The sequence below is a fragment of the Hyaena hyaena genome, unplaced genomic scaffold (assembly GCF_003009895.1).
Source record: "Hyaena hyaena isolate Hyena2069 unplaced genomic scaffold, ASM300989v1 scaffold_766, whole genome shotgun sequence".
NCBI lineage: Eukaryota > Metazoa > Chordata > Mammalia > Carnivora > Hyaenidae > Hyaena > Hyaena hyaena.
This window is the reverse complement of record NW_024081398.1, coordinates 98,927-126,415: the sequence shown is the minus strand read 5'-3', so window position 1 is coordinate 126,415 and position 27,489 is coordinate 98,927. Positions and strand designations below refer to the sequence as shown.

The 27,489-nt window shown below is 39.4% G+C and overlaps 2 protein-coding genes across 2 annotated transcripts; both read left to right on the top strand.

Annotated features, from left to right (window-relative positions):
- Window positions 1-18,526: 18,526 nt before the first annotated feature.
- Window positions 18,527-19,468, top strand: LOC120221233 (olfactory receptor 10K1). Its single transcript, XM_039218507.1, has one exon. It carries the CDS (start codon window positions 18,527-18,529, stop codon window positions 19,466-19,468), a length of 942 nt encoding a protein of 313 aa, XP_039074438.1.
- Window positions 19,469-26,227: 6,759 nt separating this feature from the next.
- LOC120221207 (olfactory receptor 10R2-like) lies at window positions 26,228-27,169 on the top strand. Its single transcript, XM_039218479.1, has one exon. It carries the CDS (start codon window positions 26,228-26,230, stop codon window positions 27,167-27,169), a length of 942 nt encoding a protein of 313 aa, XP_039074410.1.
- The last annotated feature ends 320 nt before the right edge of the window (window positions 27,170-27,489 follow it).

Sequence of the window (27,489 nt, the reverse complement as noted above, 5' to 3'; positions counted from 1 at the left end):
AGATTAAGCCATTTACTTAACCCACATGAAAGCAATAGCCCTCGAAAAAATCACTTACCTGAAAAATCTCTTATGAGACTCTGATTCAGGAGAAAACAAAAACCAATGAAACATGTTCTTTCTAGTCCTTCATATGTTTAGCTCAAATACTGTTAGTTTACATGCAATATTTTTATTTATTTAAAAGTGTGGAGTTTTTTTCATGATAAATAATCAACTATGAAACGTTGATTGATCCCACATATTGGTGTTTTCCTTGTCACAAGTGCATGGGAATTTGGGATTAAGAGCCTAAGTATAGCTCATACTCTGCACAGAGGGTGATGTGGCCTCCATTCCTCCAGCCCTGCTTAGTATTGCCTTAGTTTCTATTGCCTCCAGAATGTCCTAAGAACAATTCTCACCATTATCTATGGGAATATCTGTCATTTGATCCAAGAGCACATAGTGCTGAATGCTGAGATAACGAGACAGACAACCTTTATGATAGAAAAAGCTCAAGGGGCACCTGGGTGGCTCAGTCAGGTGAGTATCTGACTCTTGATTTTGACACAGGTCGTGAGCCCAGGGTCATGGGATTGAGACCTGAGTTGGTTCTGTGTTGAGTGTGGAGCCTGCTTAAGATTTTCTTTCTCTCTCTCTCTCTCTCTCTCTCCCCACTGCCCCTCTCCTCCACTTGCATGCTCTCTCTCTATAAAAAATAAAATAAATTTTTTAAAAAAGCTCAGGAACCTCCTTGCTCAATTTTCAGGCAATTCTGTGGATGTTTTATGTAAATCTGGGAAGTATGTCCAGTCACCACAGTCAAGGGCCAGTTATAAGAAGCCCACAGCCACAGTGCAAGCTGCTTTCTCCCTAGCTGCCTTGATTGTCAAGAACCTCTGAATTCGTAGATGAGCCAGATCTTCCTACTTGACTCAGGCACCTGTGGGTGTGGATGTGTCTTCTGCAGACATGTGGAAGGGGCTTAATTAGTTTTCATCAATGACAGCCCTTTAGTTATTGCAGAAGAGAGATCATATCCCTTTTGAGGTCGTATTGTTCTCCTGACTAACACTCTTAGTTCTCTCAATTATTTCTCCTGATATTATTTCTGGAATCCTCTGTCCTGATCATTGTCCCAGGTGGTTTGATCCTGAGCATTAGATCACACTTCTGGCCTCAACGGTAAGACAAGCTGGCTGATCCACGGCCATCACACATCACTAACTTCTGTCTCTCTGTCGTTACAGATAACATCACATTTCCTTTCCTACTGTCCTTTATCCCCCACAGTTAATATTTATCCCTGCTCTTCATCCCCAGCTTCATATTTATCTCCCGGAAGGCTTCTCTGAGTAGCGATGAAGTCTTTGATTACTGCGCGCATCTACTCCGTCAGTCGTCCTGGGAGCATTTGCTGGAACGGAAGCAGAAAGATGTCGGTAAGGACATAGGAGCTAAGCCGTGAGGCTGAGACCATGGCTCTGACACTGACCAGTTTTATGACTCCGTGGAAATCACTCCTTTGTGCCTCGAGCTTTTGTCTGAAATGGCAATAATAGGAGCAAAAACCATTTTGTGAGCACCAAATGGCCACCATGAAGTCCTTGACTCATCGTGAACATTGAGGGAGTGTTAGTTATATCTAATCCACCTGCCTCACATTACACATCAGGAAACTGAAGCCCAGAGAGGCACCATGTAAAGATGTAGGCTGTGTAGCTACTTAACATCAGAAAGGAGACTGTATCTCACACATCTTAAACTGCCGTCCAGGGCTCTGTCCTGTCCTTCACCTGGGTCCTATTTTTGCTCTTTCCACTGTGCTGTGTGCTTACATACCGGGGGCTGAGGAAACAGATCAGTGGTTCTTTACTGTGTGTGGCCCCGTAAGGCAGTCTGCCCCCCACCCCCTCCTACCTCTTGTTCTTCCACCTTTACTGGGTCACTGATGCTTTCCATCAGCTAAAGTGTGTATCTGTCCTGTCATTCAGGATGTTTCCTCCTGTATCTTGGTTTAACTCTCTCTCAGAAAGTTTGCTGTTTTACATTCTTAATGTTTCTCTCCTCTCACTCTCTCCAAAGCAGGTGGCAAGATTGTTTCCTGGACCATTTGGGCTCTGTCCCTGTGTTTCCCCCTGAATCCTGATGCTCGGACCCACTTCACCTGGGCATGGTGTCCATGTTTCTGAGTCTTTTTTTTTGGTGCCCAGGACATTTGTAGAGTCAGATGATGACCGATGTTGCTGCTAAGAGGAAAGGCTGTTGTTGCAGCCACAATGCAAAGGAAACACTTACGTTTAGAGGCAGAGTTCCAGTCCAGTCCCGGCTTCCCTTCTGGACCCTGTCAAAGTATAAAGACAGAGACAAAGAGGCAAACTGTAAAAACATCACACAGAATCCCACCCCCCCTTGATTGGGGGAGGTCCAGGGGCTATAAGCCTTTAAAGAGGAAAGAAAGTTCTGTTTGCAGGTTGGGATGGAGCCACGTGGGCGACCTTGACTTCACCAGCTCTGTGTGCCTGATGGCAGCACCTCAGTGAAATCCCTGGGTCTTATAGATGTACAGCAGGTACTCCAGGGGATGAGGCCTCGGAGGGAGGTAGTTTTGGGAACTTGGGCATTAAAAACTTGAGAAAAAAATCCAATAGATTATGTGCTTTACTTGATCTGTGTAAAGGATGGATAGCTTTGAATCTTATGAATCCCCCCTTCCATAGGTCATTCATTTTGGCCCAAGGTTTCGTTTGCTGAATGAAGTAATGAATGAAGTAACTCTCTTAATCATTCGCCTTGTAGACTCTGGATATAGAGGGGCTGTTTTAAGGGATTACATAAATGCCATCCTTGACAAATTTCATATTGTTTCTTCCTTGTTTCTTCCTCCTTCAAGGATGCTGGTTGAATAAACCAGATAATTGTTTCTGTATCTCTGCTGCTTCATGCATCTCCGCTATGCCTGTATTTCAAAGGGGAAGAGATTCTAATCTTTTCAACACTTCTCTGCTACATCAATCTTTTCAAATACATGAATGAATGCAGACTCTTCTAGGCATCCATCAATTCATTAATTTAATCCTTATGCCTTGAGTACTGATGTCATTCCAGGCACTCTGGTGATTGTCTGGTGGGGAGGGCTGCACAAAGGTGGGAATGACAGTCCGCCATGGTGGTGGTTTCCAGACCACATACACCTGAGGTTGCCCACTGCCAGAATGTGCCTCAGATCCTCTGGATGAGAACTCTTTCGGGTAGGTTCTGGGAATATTTTTATATTGGTTCAAGTGATTTTTTTTATTTTTTATTTTTATTTATTTCTAGGGGAGAGAGAGAGAGAGAGACAGCATGAGCAGGGGAGGGTCAGAGAGAGAGGGAGACACAGACTCTGAAATAGGCTCTGGGCTCAGAGCTGACTCCAGGCTCTGAGCTGGCACTCAGCACAGAGCCCGACGTGGGGCTCGAACCCACGAACCGCGAGATCATGACCTAAGTGAAAGCCGGACGCTTGACCGACTAAGCCACCCAGGCGCCCCGGTTCAAGTGATTTCTATTACTCTTAGCAAGTTTAGAACTACAGCTCTTTGTCTGAAAAGAAGTTGGTGTTTATAAGGGGAGATGGAGATATAAAGCAAAGAGGGCTAAGACTGAGGCACTCTCAGGATGCCTCACTGCAGTAGGTCTCCTCAAATTCCTCTTACACGTCTCTCCCTCACAACACGATGCCTCTTCCTGAAGGATTCAGGAGTTTGGTGCTATTCAAGGAGGGGAGAAATAATGGATTTCTTTCTTGTGTTTTAGTTTTTATTCTGAGAAATATAAGGTTCTCACTGATAGACATGTGCTCTGGGTTAATACAAATAAGAAAGGCGCCTGGGGGGCTCAGTCTGTTGAGTGTCGGCTACAGTTCAGGTCATGATTTTGTGGTTCATGGGTTTGAGCTCCACATCAGGTTCACTGCTGTCAGCACAGAGCCTGCTTCAGATTTTCTGTCCCCCTCTCTCGGCCCCTCCCCTGCTTGTACTCTCTCTCAAAATGAAATAAACATTTAAAAAGAAAGAAATTGAGTTAATACAAATGAGAGTCTTGTTAGTATTAATCTGATTTTTGATGAGGAAAACACAGATACTTGGAAGTAAGAATTGTTTAAATTCATAGGTTATTTTAGAGAGAGGTGTGAAGGACTGTACCGGCAAAGCTTTCTTTCTACTCACTTCCATACTGCAGCTCTGATATTATGAGCAGCTTTTTGCGGATCTACCAGGTAAGCATCAGTATCCATTCACCAGTGCATTCAGCTCTATGGGGAGCTCATTGGTTCAGACCTTGTTATTTGCATTTACAGAAGGAACCCAAGGAGAGTACAGTGGTCCTGCTGAGCTGAGGGGTACAAACTCAAGCAAAGTAAAAAAGCTTGAGAAGCTAAAGCAGCTGTACTCCTAAAGGGGAACTCCAGAGAGATGGGCCGATTTCGGGAAAGTGTAGTCACCTGTCACCCTCTGTCACCCTACAGGATTATTACATTAATGTTGACTCTTTTCCTCATGCTGTGCTTTTCATCCTTGTGACTTACTCATTTTGTAACTGGAAGCTTGTATCTCTTAATCCCCTTCACTTATTCCACCCCTCCCCAACTCCCTCCTGTCTGGCAGCCACTAGTGTTTTCTCTGTATATCTGAGTCTGTTTCTGTTTCTTTTTGTTTCTTTGTTTAGATTCCACATATTAAATAATTAAAAAATTAAAATATCATACGTGATGAGCACAATTTAGAAACAGATGAACCGGATATCAAGAAAAGCTATTGAACAACGCTGACCACGTGATATTGGCATAAGACTGAACACTTGAATCAACGGAGCAGCCTGCACACTGTGGAGCTGGCACCATGCGTATATGCCCCCCTATGCCGGGAGCCGCACCGGCCTCTCTGGATGGCAGTCACAGCAAGGAAATGGCAGTGTTTGCACAGCTCCTGCCATGAGAAACGAAAACTGGTATCTCCTGCTACTACTGGCTCATGTTGTGCTGGTATTGTCCAGGCCTCACAATATTCCATATCAGACCCATATTCTGAACACAGATACCTCATAAGGAAAAGCATATTCCTGCCTTTGCAAGAGAGATTTTAGATGAAAGCATTATGGATGATTTTCAAAAGGCTCTTCCTATGGGCCTTGCAGACTCAAGACTTGCATAAAAAAGGGGGTTAAGAACACAAGAGTTACAGTTGAGCCTGGCCCTGAGACAAAGAGCCTATTTCGGGGTTAAGGTACAGATAAGAGCAGAACATAGTTACTACATATATCTTTGCTAATTGGTGAAGCATAGAAGTCCCTTCCTCAAGGCCTAAATTCCACAAACGCCCTCCCTTACACTGGCAGCTGGGATGAGGATAGATAAGAGTAGCTAAAACATAAACCCAGATGCAAAGACTGACACATTTAGGGCCCCATGATAGTTTCCACAAACAAAGCAATTCAGAAACATTCATCCTCTTGAGAGCCAAACAGAATGACTCCTAGCTTATCTGTATACAATTTAACCTATATGTTATCCTGGTTTTCACTAAGAGCATCCTGTTAATTCCTTGGTTTTCAATTCACTATGACTGGGAATAATTCAGCAGAATATTAAAAACTTGTTATCGCAAAAGGCCTCCCATTTTAGAAATTCCTTTCTCTGACTTCATGTTGTTGCTGAACCTTTAAATAAAGACACCAAAACCGACAGGATAGAGATGCCTGCCTGGTGATCAGAAAGAATCTCGGGGCTCTCTCACTTTCTCTCTCGCCAACACTGTCCATCCTTCAGGGACCCCTGGACCTGCCAGAGCCGGCCTCCGACACCCCTGGTTGTCCGCAAAGATGCTAAGGTTTTTCTTTTCTTTTCTTTTAGAGTTTATTGTCAAGTTGGTTTCCATATAACACCCAGTGCTCACCCCCACAAGTGCCCTCCTCCGTGCCCATCACCTCCCTTCCCTTCTCCCACACCCCCATCAGCCCTCAGTTTGTTCTCAGTATCCAAGAGTGTCTCACTGTTTGCCTCCTTCCCTCTCCTCAACTATTTTTTCCCTTCCCCTCCCCCATGGTCCTCTGTTATGTTTCTTCTGTTCCACTTATGAGTGAAAACATATGGTATCTGTCCTTCTCTGCCTGACTTATTTCACTGATGCTAAGGTTTTTCAATGAAGAAAGGATAGTCCTGTCAAGGTACTGTATTGGAAATATTGGATATACAGATTTAAAAAATACAAAGGTTGACCTTTAACAAAAGTCATACACAATTTAGCCTACAAATGTCAAAACTATACAAATTTCAGGGAAAAACGCTCAGAAATTCTGCAACTTTGAGTAGACAAATAATGATCAGACAAGTGATAAAAAACATGAATCACGAAAAGAAAATAAGTGATTAAGTTGAACTACCCCTACCTCAAAAATGTTGCTATTCTAAAATTAGATAATGTGGATGGTTGCAAAACTCTGATGATATGAACAGCTACTGAGCTTGTATACTTTGAAGGTATAAATAAAAAGGTTTGCAAATTATATTTCTTTCTTATTATTAAAATTTTTTTTTAAATTTATTTTTTGAGAGAGAGACAGAGAGCAAGCTCGAGAGGGGTGGAGAGAAAGGGAGACACAGAATGTGAAGCAGACTCCTGGCTCTGAGCCTGATGTTGGGGTTTGAACTCACAAACCGTGAGATCATGACCTGAGCTTAAGTCGGAGGCTTAACCGACTGACCACCCAGGCGCCCCTACAAATTATATCTCACTAAAACTATTATAACAAAGACATAATAATCAATGAAATTAAAGGGCAAACCACATAGTAGGAGAACATAGTTGCAAAATTTACATCTAATTATGGACTCTTATCCAGAATACAAAAGTATCTCTTACAGAGGAAAAAATAGGAAGGCAAACCAATTAATGGAAATATAGTCAAAGCTTTGAACACATACTTGGTTCACAATAAAACCTTTAAAAAAAAAAGCCAGAAGCACATGAAAAACTGCCCGGCACACTTAATCTTTAAGTACATGCATAATCAAGGTACCGTGAAATGTCACTACCCATGTGGGCTGTTGGAAAGGTGAACAGTAGATGTAGCTGTCAGGTGCTGGAGCCTTCCTGAGCTGCTGGTAAAAATTAGTCACCCATAGTGCCTTTCTGGAAAGCAGTTTGACTGTTTATAAACAGTTAAATTTACCTCTACCAGGTGGCACAGCCATCCCCCTTGTAGATGCTTCCTGAAGATAAATGAACATATACGTCTCCACAATGAATTGGAGACTCATTTCATAAGAGTTTTACTCTGATTAGCCTCAAACTGGAAAGAACCCAAATGTCTGCCAATGGTTCAACAAATGAATAAATTGTGGTGTATTCGTAAATGGAATGCTATTGAGCAATACACAGAAAACTGATAAATGCAACAAAATGAGTGAATCTCAAAAGCATTATGCTCAGCGAAAGATAGAAGACACAGAAATGAACATACTATTTTATTTCATTTTGATGAAATTATGGAAAAAATCAAACTGTCACTAAAAAGCAAGATTAGTATTTTTCTGCAGGCCCAGGCTGGGTGGAATTGACCATGAACAGATAGGAGGGAGCTTCTGGGGTTTGTAGGAATGTTCTATATCTTGACTGGGTGGTTGTCACTTGGGTGTGTGCCTTTTTCAAAACTCACCAAACCCTACATTTAAATTGGAAACATTTTATGGTACATAAATGGAATCTCTGTAAGGTTAGTTTTCAATGTAAAAAATATTTTAATAAAAAGAAAAGACTAGTGGAACTCTTTTAATTCAAAGTCCAAATGTTTTTGAACCACATAGTCTTACAAATCTATAAAGACAAAAAAGCAAAAGAAAAATAGGAAAATGTTATAAGCAGAAAATTTCCAAAAGCTGAAGTAGTATTTGATAAATTTTTGTAAAACGTTTTACTCCTAGTAATATGTAATCAAAGAAATGTAAAAAGAGGCAAATAACATTTTTATTTTTCATCTTGACTTGAATTGAAAAGTTAAATAAAGCATTATATATATATACACACAAAATGGAGAAATTGACATGTCCACAGATTTTTTTAAAAAAGTATACATTTATATAGTCTTTGTAGAGTTTGTTTGCCAGTACAATGCATACGGAAATTTGAAATGCAAATAGATTTTGACCCCGCAATTTCATTTTGTGAATAATGTTAAGATGATGATTAGCAGTTGCTTCAAGGACAATTTCATTTTTTGTTTGTTTGTTTACAATACCAAAATTCTGAGAACTTTATAACCTCAAATAAAATGGCATTTATAACATTATTATAAAGCTCCTGCATCTATTGCAAAGATTGAGGTCAGATCATACATAGCTGTTTTCTGAGAGCAAATCAAAATCCACTTGAGGTATCTAAAGTAATGAAAAGTTTTGATGGAGGAATTAGAGACATATATCTGTTGAAGGCTGGGAGAGGGAATGTCAGGAGGGTTGTTCTTGACTTTTAGCATTTAAAAGGATTATAGGAAGGCCCCACCTACAGTTTTGGTGGATGGAGCCCTAGAGAGTGCTTCTCAGGAAATCCAAATGCCAAGGGCAAAAGCCTGTGTCTACCATATGCTGGCATAACATGCTCCCCGAAAACGACTTTCCTTCTTTCCCATTATCTATACAGCTCTAAATATAGCTAAAATTCTTCTGGCAAGTGAAGGGATTCAAGGCAGTCTCCTCTTTCCCTCCACTCCCCCAGAATGTACCACTTCAACATGTGAGTTATTTTGAGCTGAAGGCACTTGGAGACCCTGTGGGCTCAAAAGAAACTTCTGTCCTCCTTTAACCACACAGAAGAATCTAAACAGGTGGTGATTCCCCAAATAAGGGTTATTAACAGATAAATTTGATCTGAGTGAACCATCTACATGGGAGAGCAAACATCTAACTACTAAACATCTGCTCTTTTTATTTCCCTATGAAGTGCATTCCTTTTCTCTGAAATCCCATACTCCTACTCCTCCTTAGTTCTGAATGACATACAGATCTTATTTTACCTAACTGTGTTTGGAATTTCCATGTCCATGTGGATTCTCCATATGTACACCTATTACTTTTAATTGATTTTCTCCTATTAATCTGTCTCATTTCAATTCCTTAGTCCAGTTAAAAGGACCTTTGAGGCTACAAGAATTCTTGCTCCTTGACACAAAGACTCTGGACAGACTCCAGGATTTTGAGGTTTTCTGTCCTTCTAGATGAGTACAGTAAAGAGAACCTTAGAATTATAAGTATGATATGAAGTATCAACAAAATATAACTAGCCCAATTTTCCCTTTTGGATACTGAACATTCATACATAACCTTTTTATGTTTCCATTTTCAAACAGTAGTAACTAACGTGACGCAAATATACCTCACACAGAGTGTCCACATTCATTTTCAAAAAAGGGCGATGCAGTGCCACAGGCTAAGTATTCCTTGATGGTCTTGTTTTAAAGATTGAAGAGGCGCCTCCAACTTTGGCTCAGGTCATGATCTCACGGTTCATGGGTTCTAGCCCCTCTTTGGGTTCTGTGCCAACAGTTTAGAACCTGGAGCCTGCTTTGGATTCTGTGCCCCCCTTCTCTCTGCCCTTCCCCTGCTCATAGTCTCTCTCTCTCTCTCTCTCAAAAATAAACACTAAAAAAAAAGTTTGAATTATGATATTTACCACCAGCAACACACCTTATATATACTAGTATATTAAGAAAAGTGGGGTATGGTTAACATATACAAATATTTACATAATTAAACAAGCAAAAAAAAAAATAAAACACAGCTACTGCAACCCTCACTTCTGGAATTCGTCACAAGACTGTCATTGTTATTTATGATTTTTTTCTTTCACTTATTGACCATTCTTTTGAATTTAGCTAGCACCTCTACTTTTCCAAAGGATCTAGCTATTGTGACTTTGCCAAATTTAGGTTGTTTCGATCAAAATTTGTATATGAAGTAATAAAAGATGCCCTATCATCTCTCCTAGATTCTAGACATACTTTCCCTGCCCTAGAAGTGTAGTAGCAATCCTATCATTCCTTAAAAAATAGTACCCACAAAGGAAGACAGAGAGAGAGGAGGAAAGGAAGAAAGAAACAAACCACAAAACAATCCGAAAACAGTGAACAAAATGACAGGAGCAAGTCCTTCATTAGTCACTTTAAATGTCAGTGGAGTAAATTCTCCAAATAGAGACAGAATGATTGAACAAGTAAAAATACAAAATTCAACAAGATCTTGCATACAAAAGACTTGCTTCAGCTTTTTAAGACATGTCTAAGCTAAGAGTGAGGGATGGAAAAAGATAGTCCATGAAAATGGTAACCTAAAAAAGAACAGGGGTGGCTCTCTTCATATCAGACAAGATGCACTGAACTCAAAACTATTACAAGACACAAAAAGGTCATCATATAACTATAAATTGCCAATTTAATAGGAAGATATATCAGTTATGAAAACATGTAAAACAAATATTGACAGTGCTGATGGGAAAAAAGGATAGCAACGTAATAATAGGAGGAAACGTCAATGTGTCACCTTCCATAAAAGGATCATTCAAACCAGAAATTTGGTCAAGAAACAGAAAAATGGAATAAGAGTATAGAACAAATGGATCTAACGGACATAGACAGAACTCCCCGCCCAATTGCAGAAGAATGTACTTTCTTTTCAAGTGCACACAGGACATCCTCCAGGATAGATCACATGTTAGAACACAGAACAAGTCTCAACAAATTCAAGATCAACGTCATTCCAAGTATCTTTTCTGGCTACAATGGAATGAAATCAGAAATCACTAACAGCAAGAACATGGGAAAATTCACAAATACGTGGAAACTAAACAGGCACACTCTTCGCAATCATTGGGTCAAAGAGGAATTAAAAGGGCATTTAAAGAATACCTTGAGACATAGAGAAATGAAAATACAGCATACTAAGGTGTATAGGATGCAGCAAAAGCAGAATTAAGAGGAAAGTTTATAGTCATAATTGCCTAAAGAAGAAGACATCTAAAATAAACAAACTGACATTATACTTTTAGGAAAAAGAAAAAAGAGAAAAAATTAAGCCCAAAGTTAGCATAAGGGGTGAAATGATGATTAGAGAAGAAATATACCAAAAAGATATTAGAAAACCAGTATAAAAGAATGATTAACAAAACCAAGTCTACTCTTTTTGAAAACAAAAATAAAAACAAAACTCACAAAACTTTCATCAGACTAATTGAAATAAAATAAAGAAGACTCAAGTAAATAAAATGAAAAATGAAAGAAGAGACATGTACAATGTAGGCCTGAGAATCAGAAAGGATGATAAGGGACTATTGTGAACAACTATACTACTACAAATTGGATAAATTCCTAAAAACATATAATCTACCAAAACTGTATCAAGAACAAACAGAAAGCTTGAAAAACCCAATTACGAATGAGGAAATTGATCTGTAATAAAAAATTCCCCAGCAAGGAAAAGTCCAAGAACTGAAGGTATCACAGGTGAATTCTACCAAAAGTATGACGATGAGTTAACACAAATCCTTTTAAACTCTTCTAAAAAATAGAGGAGGGAACAATTTCAAACTCTTATGAGGGTAATATTACCCTGACACCAAAGGTAAAGACAGAACAGAAATATCATGGGCCAGTATCTCTGATAAACACAGATGCAGAAGTCCTCAGCAAAATACTGGGAAACTGAATACAAGGACCATTAAAATGATTACACATTATGATCAAGTGAAACTTACTCCTGAGATGCAGAAAGTTCAAAGTATACAAATCAATCAATGTGATAGATCACACTAACACAAGGAGAGAAAAAAACATGATCAAAACAAAAATGCCGAAAAAGTATTTGACAAAGTACAACATCCATTCATGATTAAAAATTTTTTAAATAGTTTATTGTCAAGTTGGTTTCCATATAACACTCAGTGCTCACCCCCATAAGTGCCCTCCTCCTAACAAATTGGGTATCACAGGAATTTACTTGGATATAATAAAGGCAATATATGAAAAGCCCATACCTAAGTTATATTATCAATGGATAAATAGGTGAAGAAAATGTATATACTATATATAATATTATGTCATGTTATTATTATATTATATTATTATATTATCTTTATTATATATTACTGTCATGAGAGGTCACTTCTGTCAAAACCCAAGTTTCCAAATATGAACCTATAAATTTCTGAGCTCCCCTCTCCTCTCCATATATATAAATGGAATATTATTCAGCCACAAGAAAGAAGGAAATCCTCCCATTTGGGACAACAAGGATGAATCTGGAGTGCATTGTGTTGAGTGAAATAAGCCATCACACACACACACACACACACACACACACAGACACACACACACACATATTGATGTGGAATCTAAAAACGTCAAACTCATAGAAGCAGGACTAGCATGGTTGTGGCCATGTTCTGCGGGAAGGGGAAGTGCAGAGATGGAGGTCAGGGGGAGTAAAGGGAACAAATGTTGGTAGTGAAGGATGGAGAAGTTCTGGAGGTCTAACGTACAGCATGGCGACCATAGTTAATAATACGGTGGTGTATGGGGGCGCCTGGGTGGCTCAGTGGTTAAGCGTTCGACTTCGGCTCAGGTCATCATCTCACGGTTCGTGGGTTCGAGCCCCGAGTCGGGCTCTGTGCTGACAGCTCAGAGCCTGGAGTCTGTTTTCGGATTCTGTGTCTCCCTCTCTCTCTGACCCTGCCCTGCTCATGCTGTCTCTCTCTCTCTCTCTCTCTCTCTCTCTCAAAAATAAATAAAACATTAAAAAATGTAAATAATACTGTGTTGTATGAAATTTGCAGAGCCAGTTGATCTCCAAGTGTTCTCACTGCACACACAGATTGTAACTATGCGGTGTGATTGGTATGTTAAAGAGTTTTATTATGATAATCATTTCACAATGTATACATATATCAAAACATATATCTTAGATATATACAATTTGGGGGGATGTTGGAAAAAATTTAGAATAAAAATTGAAAATAGATTAAAAATGTTTTAAAGAGAGAAAAAATACCTATTGTTTCTGTCATCAAGAAAAAAAATGATATATAATCTCTGCAAATAATGAACCTAAAACTTAGGTTAGGAACTGATAAACCTAAAACCTAAAATCTTTAAAAAATCTACATATTCATTGAAATATTTAGCTATCTTCTTATGCTCAAGGATACTCCCAAAAACCATCTATCTGTAACTTACAGATATATAAGCGAAATTTAAGTTCTTCTATTAAGGAAACACTTTTTGAAAAATAAAATCAATTCTGTAGCAATCATAAGAAAATTGGATCAATTACCCTAGCTAGAGTAATAAGCCCCTTTCTGCCTATAGATCATTTGTATATTAGAACAAAGTGGACTGAAGTGGTCAAGGGCAAAACTCAATTTCCAGTTTTGAGTTTCCTGGCAGAGGTAACACTCCTATGAAAAATAATGGCTCTAAACTACAAAGCTCAACTTATGAGTGTCAGTCATTCAGGGTGCAATGGAAGGGGTTGTTTCTATCTCCTCTCACATGGATTCCCAGACTCACACATGCTTGCTGTGGGAAAATGGGCACAGTACGTTGTTTGTGAGTTCGGAGAAGACTCACGGGGCTCGGTCAGGGGTGGTCATGCTGTTGGTGCTACCACTGAGCCTTCAGGAAGCCATTTCTTTGTTCTGCCAGAACACGTCCTTTGAGTGGTGGGGTATATAGAAGGAGCTCGTTGTCCACTAAATAATCACTAAATAAGTGTGAGGTCACGTCTGTCAAAGCCCAAGTTCCAAATATGCACACACAAATTTCTGAGCTCGCTCTCTGTCTGTATTATTTGCTTCTTCCTGTTCCTGCAGCACGCTCCTTTTACTTCTAAGGCATCATACTCCTGGGAAGAGTAAGCCTTCGTAGTACCCGACATTTTGCAAAAGTGTCTTATTCTTCCATGTAAACTTTAGAAATTTGATTGTCAGTCTGTCTTCACAATTCATGCTGGGATTTTGGCTGGAATTAGACTCACTTTGGATTCACTTTATCAAAAGTGACAGCTTTGTTCCATCACTCTAGTAAAAAACATTTGTAGACAACAAGCAACTCAATGATAGAACTCAACCACACTGAAGATATGTGTTAAAAACTTAGGTTTTGGCAGAATATCCCAATACCCCTAATTAGAATCTCTATGGACAAGAACCTGAGAAGATGAATTTGTAATTAAGTCTTATTTTGACTCTTATAGACACTAAAGTTGAGAATCCTAAGATACTGACATAAGATACTATTTTTTCCCGACATAGATTCAATGGAACACTTCCACATGGCCTCTGCAATATAGGTTTTATTGTGGTGATTTCTCCTTCACAATCTGCCACACATGGACTGAACTTCCAATGCAGATGCAAGCTAATTATGCTCATGGCTCCTTCTCCCCAGGTTCCTCAGCAAAGGCTACCTTTAAATCAGTGACATTAATTTTCCAAAATAGGCTTGATGTTCTAATTAACCCCAAGACAATGTCTCCAGTAGCAGATCTAGCCTCAGGAGTCCAACGATCACAGTACATGTTTCTAATAACACACTGTATGCTGGTCATCAGAACGTCTACAGATAGTGACCTTGGCTGGAGAGGTCGAGGGTCCTGATGCCTGGCAGAGGCTTTCTATACTGATGCAGATAAGAGCTTCTACTTCAGGACAGATTCACTCTTTTTCTTCAGGTTCTAATCTTTGGCTTGGAATCTAGTTGACTGTCAAGGGATCCCACATACAGAATAGCTCCTTCTGTCTGAATTGAAAGGAAGAGAGCAATGAAGGTACTTACTGAGTAGCAGGAATATTCATGTAGTCTGGGGCTTTTCGGTGCATGAACCTGAGAGATGAGTAGTGCTTGTGAACATCAGCCCCACCCATGACAAAGGAGATCAGTGATGGCAGTTCCTGTAAGTGGCTGGTTTGAGGACAATCAGGGGCTACTTTTAACTGGAAGTGCTAAAGTGATTCGGTATGTTCCGTAAAGTTCTCTGAATGTTCTGAATGATCAGACTGGGTCAGTTTTGTTCCTAGCTAAATTTTCTTTTCCTTTCTTATCGATTGGATGACTCATGGATTAAAAGAAACAGATATTGGGTCCCCACTTTTCTCTGCTGTGTACTCATGGATGACTGTTGTTAGCTATATTTGAAATCTGATACTTAGACTCCCTTTTAATAGGGGAAGTTCAGGTTTTTCATGCGTATCTAAGAAGATAAAATCTTACTTCTTTACTACTATCTGATACTGCCTTCATAGTTTCTTTCAGTTTAACGACTGAGGCTTTCCCTAAAATAAATATCTGAATATCTCAAATGTTTTGCATCTAAAAAATATGTAGAATTGTCCTCTTTTTTGAGGTACCCAGTACCTCCATGTATCGAGTCACTATTTAAATCCAGGTTACATAATATCCCAATGAGGCATCTAAGGAGTTAGAAAAATAAGGTGTGCAAGTGTCATATCCTAGAATCAGAACCTGACTTACACCCACAAGTTGTAGAATATGAGGGTACTTTAAGGATCGTCTTTTAGAGAACTCTGGGTTCTGTGGGTGGAAAAGACTCTTAGGACTCAGTACTCCACTCTCACCTTAAGTCAAAACTCCTTCCACAAGATACCGTTCAAGGAATCACAGTTCATTGCAGTTGTTGCTTACCCTAGCCCCTTTAATTTTAAAGTAAAGAGACCAAATATCCAAATGAAGTGCCTTGCCCAAAGTTACCCAAAGCTAGACCTAACATATAGGCCTTCTCACATCAAATGGAGGGATATTTTACCTTAATTTTATAGCATGTGGGTATTTGGTTGGAAAAATGTTTTTAATTTTTCTGCTCTTATATCTTTCCATCTGTAGTATAGATCTAACACATTGTGGTGGTTTCTCATGTCTTCCTGAGCAGATAAGGACTGCTTTCTCAGATAGACTGTACCTCTGGGTCCCCAGACACCACCAAAAGGGCACATACACTGATCACACAACTCATTTAGATGGTGTGGTTATATTCATAGTATGTAAAAAAAAAATCCACTTGACTGAAATCAGCTGTTCTCATGGGTCTGAATGACAAATAACCCAAAATATTATTTTGATATTGGGTAGATATAAAAAAATATTTTGTTATTTGTAATTGGGTAGATTATTGGGTATTGAATATTTTGGTATTGGGTACCCTTTCACAATCAAGAAAGTTCAGGCTTCGGGACGCCTGGGTGGCTTAGTCGGTTAAGCGTCCGACTTTCACTTAGGTCATGATCTCACGGTTCGTGGGTTCGAGCCCCGCGTCGGGCTCTGTGCTGACTGCCAGCTCAGAGCCTGGAGCCTGTTTCAGTCTGTGACTCCCTCTCTCTCTGACTCTCCCCTGCTCACGCTCTCTCTCTCTCTAGAAAGAAATAAAAAAAACCTTAAAAAAAAAAAAAAAAAGAAAGTTCAGGCTTCCAGAAATCCACCTATCATGTCAGTGGAGTGAGGGTATAGTGGGAATTTGGTGTGGATTAAGTGAAAGGAGATCCAGGAAGATCTTTGAAAGGGGCTGAGACAAGGATAAGTAATGAGCATAAATTTAGATTTGCCTCAGTGTCTTGGAATAGACAGAAATCCATTTGTCCTGGTGAGGATGTCATGTACAGATATTTGTTTTTCTTAGTATAAAAAACATACAGCCATTACATGCATATGTATATAGTGGGGACAGACATAGTATATACATATTTCATATTTTATTTAACAGAAATATCTTTATAATTACAGAATGAAAAATTCCTATTATTTGTTAAAGAACTTTAAAACCAGCATATGTGAGTATTCTAATACTAACTTCAAAAATTTTTTTTTAATGTTTTATTTATTTCTAGGAGAGAGAGAGAGAGTGAGAGAGCGCGAGCAGGGCAGGGTCAGAGAGAGAGGGAGTCACAGACTGAAACAGGCTCCAGGCTCTGAGCTGGCAGTCAGCACAGAGCCCGACGCGGGGCTCGAACCCACGAACCGCGAGATCATGACCTAAGCGAAAGTCGGACGCTTAACCGTCTAAGCCACCCAGGCGCCCCTCTAATACTAACTTCAAATAAATGAATGATTATATCTGTTTAAGTTTAGAATCAGTTTCTATCATGCAAGAAAGGAAAAAAAATGTATTATCTCTAAATTCAAGGGATAGATTCAATGGGTGTCAGAAACGTCCCATCATTTACCTTAAAATCTAGAAATCTCAGGTTTGCTATTGGCTAGAAGAACGTAAAAAAATTCTGGTGGCAGATGGAAAGAATTCCTCAACATAAAAGACCTAAAAGTATATGAATACACTGAAAAGTGTGTAAATAAAGATTGGATGTAACCAAGAAATGAAAGCTAGGTGGTTTTGTTTCCAGAGAACACTTTCTTCATTCACTAGGCTTGGAGGACAGTTGGGAAATACACCCAATAAAAAATTATCTGATATAAGCCCTAAAAATGACTTTAGAAATGATCCTTTCTCATAGTTTGCAGGCTATGTTTAGTAGCCAAATATTCAAAAGGAATCTTGTTGATAATAATATATAAAAGACATGAAGTCTGTGAGTTATGGAGGGCACTGGAACCTGGAAAACCGACCAATTGTCCCATTCTTTCTCATGCTCTGTGACAAGCTCTGAGTCATTTTTGGAAACCTCTGTTCTCTGAGTTTCTCAGAGGCACAGAAAGTGGGAAGAAGGATGTGAGCTACAAATGCCACAAAGGTGATGAATCTCTTTCTACCATCCTGCTGACTCTTCTCTTCCTAGGAAAGGAGACATTCGTCTTTAAACCAGTGTCGTCTTCTGTTCCACCCTTGGCTCAGGGTTCCAGTGTAGAGCCTCCACTAATGTCCCTAATCAGTGGTTTAGTCAGTCTGTCAGAAATAACAGTAATGATGTTTCTTTCCTTATTGTTTTGGGTCCTGCCATAATATTGTAATGAATAATCGGCATTGATATATGATGTGCCTACCACATTTCTAGCATACAATAAGTCATCAACAAACACAATTCCCCTCACACATTTGCTAGACATTATCTAATTCTTCCTCTCCCTTCCCGATTTATGGTTGGATAAACTGAAGATCATGAGAGGTCCAAACACCACTCATTCCTTCATTCCACATTCTGATCAAGTTCAGATGGCTGAAGTTAAACATGTTTTTTTGCTTTTGGAGAGCTAGTTTCCTTGGGCTTGTAGTGAGCAAGACAAACACAATAATTCCTAAGTAAGACACAAAGGGAAACAGACAGTTCCTTAATCCTTGGCTAGAGAGATCACATGGTCTTAGTCTTAAAGAAAGCCTCGTAATTGGCCATCAGTTCTTCCGTTGTATTTTTAGCCTTAATGCTTTTCTTAGCAGACCTTTCTGAGGAGGAATGAAGTTCTTGCCATCTGCAGACTTTGTGCTGAGTTTCCCATACATTTCCTGGATCCTGGCCTCTGTCTCTGTCCTTGACTCTCCTTTCTTGAGGTGCTGTCCATGGAGCAGGGCAATGAGACCCTGGTGAGGGAGTTTGTCTTCCTTGGCTTCTCGTCTCTGGCCGGGCTGCAGCGCCTGCTCTTCGTTGCCTTCCTGCCCCTCTACCTCTTCACTCTGGGCACCAATGCCATCATCATTTCCACCATCGTGCTAGACAGAGCCCTTCACACCCCCATGTACTTCTTCCTTGCTGTCCTTTCCTGCTCTGAGACCTGCTACACCTTCGTCATTGTACCCAAGATGCTGGTTGACCTGCTGGCCCAGAAGAAGACCATCTCCTTCCTGGGCTGTGCCATCCAGATGTTCACCTTCCTCTTCCTCGGCTGCTCTCACTCCTTCCTGCTGGCAGCCATGGGGTATGACCGCTACGTGGCCATCTGTAACCCCCTGCGCTACACAGAGCTCATGGGATCCAAAGTGTGTGTGGGACTCGTGGCTGCTGCCTGTGCCTGTGGCTTTACTATTGCACAGATTATCATCTCCATGGTGTTCCACCTGCCCTTCCGCTCCTCCAACCAGCTCCATCACTATTTTTGTGACATCGCCCCTGTCCTCAAGGTGGCATCTCATCACTCACGCCTCAGTCAGTTGGTCATATTCATGATTGGTGTGTTTGTCTTGGTCATTCCCCTGGTACTTATCCTGATATCCTATGTTCGTATCATTTTGGCCATTCTGAAGATCCCATCCTCCACCGGCAGGTACAAGGCCTTCTCCACCTGTGCCTCCCATCTCATTGTGGTAACCGTTCATTATGGTTGTGCTTCTTTCATCTACTTAAGGCCCAAGTCCAGCTACTCCTCAAGTCAAGACACCCTCATATCTGTGTCCTACACCATCCTGACCCCATTGTTCAATCCAATGATTTACAGTCTGAGAAATCAGGAGTTCAAGTCAGCCCTTCGGAGGGTAATGGGCCAGACTTCATGTCCTATTAACTAAATTATTTCATTAAAATTAAATTTTAAGTATTCAGCGAATTGTATGCCTTTTGTGTACCATTTACTTTATAAACTGTATTCCTGTAGCCACTTCCTACTTCAGAGTTCTAGTCATTTTATCCATCAGCTTGTAATAAGTTTATATTAACATTTTGATAATTTTTGAATAATTTTCCATTTGTTGGTTTTCTAATATTTTCAGTTATGCTTTTGTTTCAAGTAAATTTTTCATTTTCTAGTCCAAGCTTTGGTTACTTACTACTCTGAGAATCTTTTATTATCTTTAAACTTAGTTTCCAATTTTTTCATTCAGTGATATATTTTTTCTAACATTTATTTTTTTACATTTTATTGATATATCCACAAGATTTTTTTTTTTAGCATTATGTAAGTTGAAGATTAAAACGGGTTTTTCTCAGAGAGATGCCATATGTATCACTCATATGTGGATCTGGAGAAACTTCACAGAATACCACAAGGGAGGGAAAGGGGGAAAAAGTTACAGAGAAGGAGGGAGACAGACCATAAGAGACTCTTAAATACTGAGAACAAACTGAGGGTGGATGAAGGGTGAGAGAGAGGGGAAAGTGGGTGATAGACATTGAGGAGGGCACTTCTTGGGATGAGTATTGGGTGTTGTATTGAAACCAATTTGAGAATAAATTATATTAAAAGAAAAAAAAAGAAAACTGCATATGCAAAATAAAACCACCTGTTTTTTTTCTGTTTCTTAAAGAAATATTTATCGAGTTGCTATTGTATGTTAGGTGAGATCACTTCATGTTTGAAACTTTGTTGAAACTCTGTGAAATAATAGGAGCACCATGTCTTTTCTGAGGGAGAGCCCCATAGTAATATTCCTCCTAAGAAAATTGACCTCTAAGTCCATTTTTATTTTAGCGGATTACATCTGGAATTTAGTTTTCTACAAAATTATTCATTTCAGCTAGTCTTTGAAAATTCTTTATAAAATTTGTACAAAATGTTCTCACTTTTTGAAAATATCTTAGAAATGGTTATTGTCTGTGTTATTTTATACTATGTATATTTGTGTTTAAATTTTTTTTTCTGGTCCATATAGTAGTTGTGTAAGTTTTGTTTATTGTTTTCAAAGAGCTAATGTATGTGTGAGTGAATGGATGCATTCTAGGCTTGTGTGTTTCCTCCATATAGTTATTTTTAATTTTATTCATATTATTATTCCTTTGAATTTTCCTGTAAATTGTTGTTTTATTTCTAACTTTCTGATGTTTTCTATGTACTTTTAATTTTTAAAGATTTATTTTTATACATAATTAAGCTGTGAAATTTCCTCTAATCACCACTTTAAACTCAACCCTTGTGTTCTACTACATGGAATGTAGTTTATATTATTTACTTCCATTCTGACCCAACAATTATTTCATAGATTTTTAAATTCTCAGATGGAAAAGCCTTTTTCTTTGTTTTCTATTAATAATTTATTATACTGGGAATAGGAAATATTGTTTATATTCTTACCACTTTCTGACCTTGGTTCAAGGTTTTATTGTGACTTTATACACAGCCAAAATACCTACTTACTTCATGTGCCTTGAAATGAGCATGTGTAGTTTCTCATTAGAACATAAAGTACAATAAATGCTCTTCAGATATACTTCACTAATTTGCTGCTTTGGTCTTCTAAATTCTTACTTATGTCTTTCTTCCTGACTTGTTTGAGCAGAGTGGTGTATGAAAGTCACCCATTATTAGTGTGTCTCCTTGTACATATTTAATAGTTTCTTTCTTATGAAGTTTGCACCAGTGTTTTTTGGGGAGGACATAAATTCACGTCTATTACAATTTCACTGTGAATTGTACTTATTGGCATTAAAAGTATTTTTTTTTGGTTACTACTGTCTTTTGTTGTTTAATGCTCTTGGTCTGAATCTTAAAATTATCAAATGTCAAGATCTCTCCCTTGCTTGTTTGGTTTGTGAGGGCTGTACATAATTTCCCAACTCTGTATTTTTAGTCTTTCTGAATCATTTCCATCAGTCTTTAACATTTGCCCTATTAACTAAATTATTAGCTAAATTGTCCTATTAACCTGTTTCCAGCCCAAGTGTTTGGACTCACTGGCAGAGGGAATAAATGCACAATCTGAAATTGGGAGGAAGTTCTAAAAGGAGACGTCTCAGCAAAAACCTGCCTACACATTCTTCTCCGTAATCCAAATTTAATTAATTAATTTATTGAACAAATACTGATCATGTGCACATTGTATTCTAGGAACAAGTATGTTTCCCAGGTGTATCATGTCTGCCATTCCAATATTCTATCCTTAATTTGTATCTTTCCTCCCCTCTTGCAGATGTCAGAAATGAAAATATAAAATTTGCATTTTTCTCCCACCTACGAATGAAAATTTAGAGTCATTAGGTAAGGAACCTCCAAGGAGGCCGTTCCATGGATGTTCGTTTTAACAAATGGTGCCCAGAAAACTTCCAGCTTTCAGTAAGTCCCCTGAGAATTTCTAAGAGGAAACTGACTAATCCCTATGGGGTGTTAGTAAAGGCCTTCTCTTTGGCCAACAAACACTCATAGTTTATTACTATACTTGCTAATTGGGGAAATTATGGACAAGCAATGGGCACAATGTGATAATTAGCTCCCCGTGGAGGAGATGATCTCAATTGCCACCAAGGCATTGAGGTCAATGTAGAAAGGAAAGACCATCCGTGATACTTACTGAGGCATTAGCTAAACTGCCCACAGAGAAGGGACAAAGGTTATAATTTTCTGTGGAGTCTTGTAGAGAGTTTCTTCATATTGATCCAGAGAGTTTACGGAAAATGAAAGAAGACCTTTGGCACATTATGACAGGGATGACAATTTTGGCAAATTTTACCTAGAAACTTTTTATAGGAGTTTCAAGGAAGTGTCTGAGAATGAAGACACCATGATGCCACTGGGAAAGAGCCCTCTGATTTGAAGGATTGTAAAAATTTTATTTAGAGACTTTGACTTCCTTATTGAGAAGAGCAGTGACAATCTAGTCATTTCTTGTATGTAAATATTTAAATTGTTGCATTGTTTCATGAGTCTATGACCAAATCTCATCAGTAGTGGGAAATGTGATCAAATGACAGAAAGGATAAGTGGATGGTGGAAACTGAAGATAAAGATGGAGGTCAACAAGAAGACAGGGCCACAGAATCTGTTTTGATTGTTTCACTGTGGGTACAGCATTAGACTTAGAAAGGAAGAAAATGAAATTTATAGAGATCATAGAATGGATGGAGAAAATAGGCAGTATTTTCACTTAGGATCGTGTGCTGGGACACACTGAACCCAGCTTCCATAAAAGGAAATAATTCATTAATGGACTATTCAATTTATTTATTCATCGAACACTTAACGTTTCATTTAAATATTGGGTTAAGTTTCAAGGACACACAAGGAATAAGGTATGGTCCTTTTCCCTGAGGGCTTCAAGTCTACTGGAGAGATAGCCAAAAAAAAAAACAACAACAAAGTTTGGATATAACAGGCTGAGTATTTTGATAAAGACACAGGAAGCAAGCTTGAAATATACTAAATGTTAAATATACTAGAAACAGCAAAATTTCCCTATATGTATTTGAGAAAGTTCAGTGACTTGAAAAAATATGAATGATGGGTGGGCCACAGATGAAGACAAGAGAATATTAGAGGCTGAGATTTCCTTCTCTCTCTCTCTCTCTCTCCCTCCCTTCCTCCTTCCCTTCCTCTCAATTTCTATCCCTTGCACACCCACTTTCTCAGCATAAAGTCTTGAAATGCAAAAGTGTATGTAGAAAACTGTAAGTATGTCAGTTAATTCCTGTGTGATGGAGATTTAGAAGAGGAGGCCTTAAATGGAATTAAGAGTGAAGAATTAGCTGTCTTTTCAACCCACTTAAGGAACTGGCTTCACCCATACCGATGAAGTCACTGAGGAAAGTAATGAAAAATCAATTCACCTTTTCCACTTATTCAGAATACGATTGAATTACCCAATTTTCCCTTGTATTTATTCCCACTCGCCACATTTCTTATTTTCCCAAAGCTCTTCTCTGAATTCATAGCATCCTCCTTTCCAAGTTCAGCCCATTGTCTTTTTTTTTTTAATCAAATATTTTATGTAGCATTGTCAACCAGGTTAAAGAGAGTTTAAGTTTTTTTTATTGTGAATTTATTTTCAAACTTCAGTTCAGTCATAGGTTCCAAAGATGTCTCTGAAAAAGTAGATGATGTCTTGTGAGCACCACGGGGGAGGATCTCTGAATGTTTACCCAGTAATGTGGCCTTTCAATCCTTTCAGAACCCCTACCATCTGTGGCTAACTAGTCACTGCTCTTCCTGGGGATGGTCCCATAAAAGAGAAAGCACTAAAGAATGGAGACCAGGACATTGGAAAAGTGGAGATGACATCTCACTTTTGACTGGACTTTGTTCCAATCAAAGGCACAGAATGTATTCTTTGTGTATAAAGTTTAGAGATAAGGCAATTGAAAGATCTCCAAACAGGAGTGAAAGCTCTTGATTTTAATCCCATTTCAAAATTTGGTTATACTTTTGTCTAAGAAAAAGAGCAAACAATGATAGAAATTTTACTATTTGAAAAGATCTTCAAGATGAAGTGCTATTTAAACTAAAATTAAAAAGTTTAGCTAATTAAGACAATGGAAGAAAACACTTCATAAACCGAAAGGCAACAATTTTTAATGGATCATTTGTCTCTGCATTTAGAGAATGGATTTTGAGAATCTTTTCATACCAAAATGTTGAATCAGAAGGTTAATATTATATGTTAGATTAATATTAAGAGAACAAATTTGGATAACTCCTGAAATCAAATCTGCTGAGCATTCTGAAATCATTTAGAAGAAAACCGGGGATTACAACCCACTTATTTTTTCAGCAAGCTCAAGCTCCTGTTGTAAATTCGACATTGCTGTATGCAGAGAGGCAGCTTCTGGTCTTTGGTAAGTTGCAATTTGTAAAATGAAAGACAACCTCATAACCCTCATAATGCTAGTGACAATGAGATTCACAATTAGGAGGTTATAGGGAAGAGTCAATGCCTACATCCTACTTTAACTGAGAATTTCATACAATTCAGAGAAAAAGAAAACAACCACCACAAACATCAAGTATGGATGATTTCCAGATTTAGAAAGTAGATTGAAAAATAACGTGATGGTTCAAAGTTTCTCAATGCTAAAGTGTGTGTGAAGGAACACAGTGGCAGGTATGAGTGGAAAGTTACATTTGGGAAAAGCATTAGAGACAGAACATGATTGCCTTAACTTTGTAGATAATTGAGGCTCATCTAATTTTGGTAAGAGGGTTAGGATTTGTCCTATACAAAGAAAGATCTGGGGCCACAGTGGTGGATGGCCTAGAGTGGAACAAGATAAAATCCAGGGGGTTGGTTTATCAAATCCTTGGAGTGGTCCAGACAAGAGCTAATTTCCTGAAGAAAGGAAGAAATGGATCCTAGAAGTATTGCAGAAGAAAAACAGATTGGTTGTGGAGAAGGGAAAAATCATGCGGTTAAACAGGTCTCACAAATCCACAGGTTATGTGATTCGGAGGATGTTATTGAGGTATAGAATCCAAGTGAAGGACCAGATCTGGATGCAAGGGGGGGAGAGGGCAAGAATATTTTGATGAAAATGTACATAATCTAGCACCAGTGACAGTAGGTTATGAGAAGCATTAGGGAAAGTATCTGAGCCACCCTAGTAGGAATTCAGAGACACCTGGGAATGTTGGTCTGTTGAGTCAGGTAGGACAGGGTAAGATGCGCAACCAAAGGGGTAGCCAATGAATGAGGAAGCAAAACTGAATTCTCCCTGCTGTGTATTTTCTGGAAGGGAAATCAGTCATACTGTACCACAAGAGAGTTTGGAGCAATCATAACACTAGTTCTAAGACAACAGCAGTGGTTCTAAATCAAATTAACTTAAGCATTTTTAAAGTTTATTTATTTTTGAAGGAAAGAGAGACAGAATATGAGTGGGGGAGGGGCAGAGAGACAGACGGACAGACAGACAGAATCTGGAGCAGGCTCTAGGCTTCAAGCCATCAGCACAGAGCCTGACTTGGGGATCCAACTCCTGAGCCATAAGATCATGACCTGAGCCGAAGTTGGACGCTTAACTGACTGAGTCACCCAGGTGCCCCAAACCAAATTAACTGCATGGAAAGGGGGTATAAGGCTGTTAATGAAAAGGAACTGTACTTTTCAGAGGTCTGAAACACAAAGGCAGACCAAGAGTGCTTCCTCAGCTGAGGAATGTGCTAGAAGCAGGTGAGTGGTGGACCCTCAGACATTGGTACTATTGCTGGTGGAATACATGAATTAGTAATGTGGATGAAACTAAAATCACTTGAAAACATAATTAACATAAAATTTCTTTTGGGTATTAGCTTACCTAAAAATTCGGTGGAGACTACATAAGTCTGCAAGAGCAGAGTCCGGCTGTAGGACAGGCTTTATTTGAGCAAACGTCTGTGCCTTCATGTGAACACTTGTTCCCAGACTCACTGCTGAACTCACTGCCAGAAAAGCAGCACCGTGGGTACATGTTAATTTTAGATGATTTTTGGTTAATTTAAAATCCTTTTTTCCCCTCTTTCTTGCCAGTTGTTTCTCATTCACGCCAGATTGGTGCTGGCTATGTCATGAAGGGTAAGTCTCCCTGGTTCTTCCATCCCGAGGGGCTCTGGACCTGATTATTCCGGCTTTGTTCCGTGTTATCTGCTCTTGATGGCCAATTCCTCCCGTGTCACTGAATTCCTGCTGCTGGGTTTCTCCAGCCTTGGCGAATTGCAGCCTGTCCTGTTTGTGCTCTTTCTCTGCCTCTATTTGATTATCTTGAGCGGAAACCTCACCATCATCTCTGTCATCCGGCTGGACCGCAGCCTTCACACTCCCATGTACTTTTTTCTCTGCTTCCTTTCAACCTCTGAGGTCTTCTACACAATTGTTATCCTGCCCAAGATGCTTATCAACCTGCTCTCTGTCTTCAGGACAGTCTCCTTCACGGGCTGTGCCACCCAGATGTTCTTCTTTCTTGGCTTTGCTGTCACCAATTGCCTGCTTCTGGGAGTTATGGGTTATGACCGCTATGCGGCCATCTGCCAGCCTCTGCGCTACCCCTTTCTCATGAACTGGAGGGTCTGTGCACAGCTGGCAGCAACTTGTATTGCTAGTGGTTTCCTAATATCTCTGGTGGCAACAACTTTGGTCTTCAGCCTCCCTTTCTGTGGCTCCAACAAGGTGAACCACTACTTTTGTGATATCTCACCAGTCATCCGACTTGCCTGTTCTGAAACCTACATCAATGAACTCGTCATCTTCATCTGTGGTGTCTTGGTGCTGGTTGTGCCCTTTATCTTCATCTGCATCTCTTATGGCTTCATTGTTCACACCATCCTGAAGATCCCATCTGCTGACGGCAAGCGAAAAGCCTTCTCCACCTGTGCCTCCCATCTTATTGTGGTCATTGTCCACTATGGCTGTGCCTCCTCTGTTTACCTACGGCCCTCAGCCAGGTATTCATCAGGCAAAGACAGACTGGTGACAGTGACCTATACCATCTTCACCCCACTATTGAACCCTATGGTATATAGCCTTAGGAACAGAGATGTGCAGCTGGCCATTCAGAAAATGATTGGAAAGACTGGTTTTTCTCTTAAGACTTTCTAATGGGAATGTTTTCAACAGTTCACACACATTTTGGCCAAATGTGTCACTAAGTCATAAAAGTTTCTGGTAATTGTCATCTATATAAGTGTGTGGTTTGGGTCGAGTTGTGTGACGGTGCAGGACCTAAATGTCCTCTTACGTAAAGCAGGCATCGTCATCTATTCTGCTCAAGGTTGTTGGAAAGATTGATGGAGATATCACAGCATGTGTCACTAAAGGTTAATTCTCCACCTCCTGTTCTTTCTCGCAATTTACAGTTCTCAAAGGCTCCTAGAAACCTTTATCTCTTCTTCTATCTTTGGCTTGTTTCCCCCAAAGCT

Excerpts from the sequence above, each read along its gene's own strand:
- LOC120221233 (XM_039218507.1), top strand. The coding sequence starts at position 18,527 with ATGGAGCAGGGCAATGAGACCCTGGTGAGGGAGTTTGTCTTCCTTGGC.
- LOC120221207 (XM_039218479.1), top strand. The coding sequence starts at position 26,228 with ATGGCCAATTCCTCCCGTGTCACTGAATTCCTGCTGCTGGGTTTCTCC.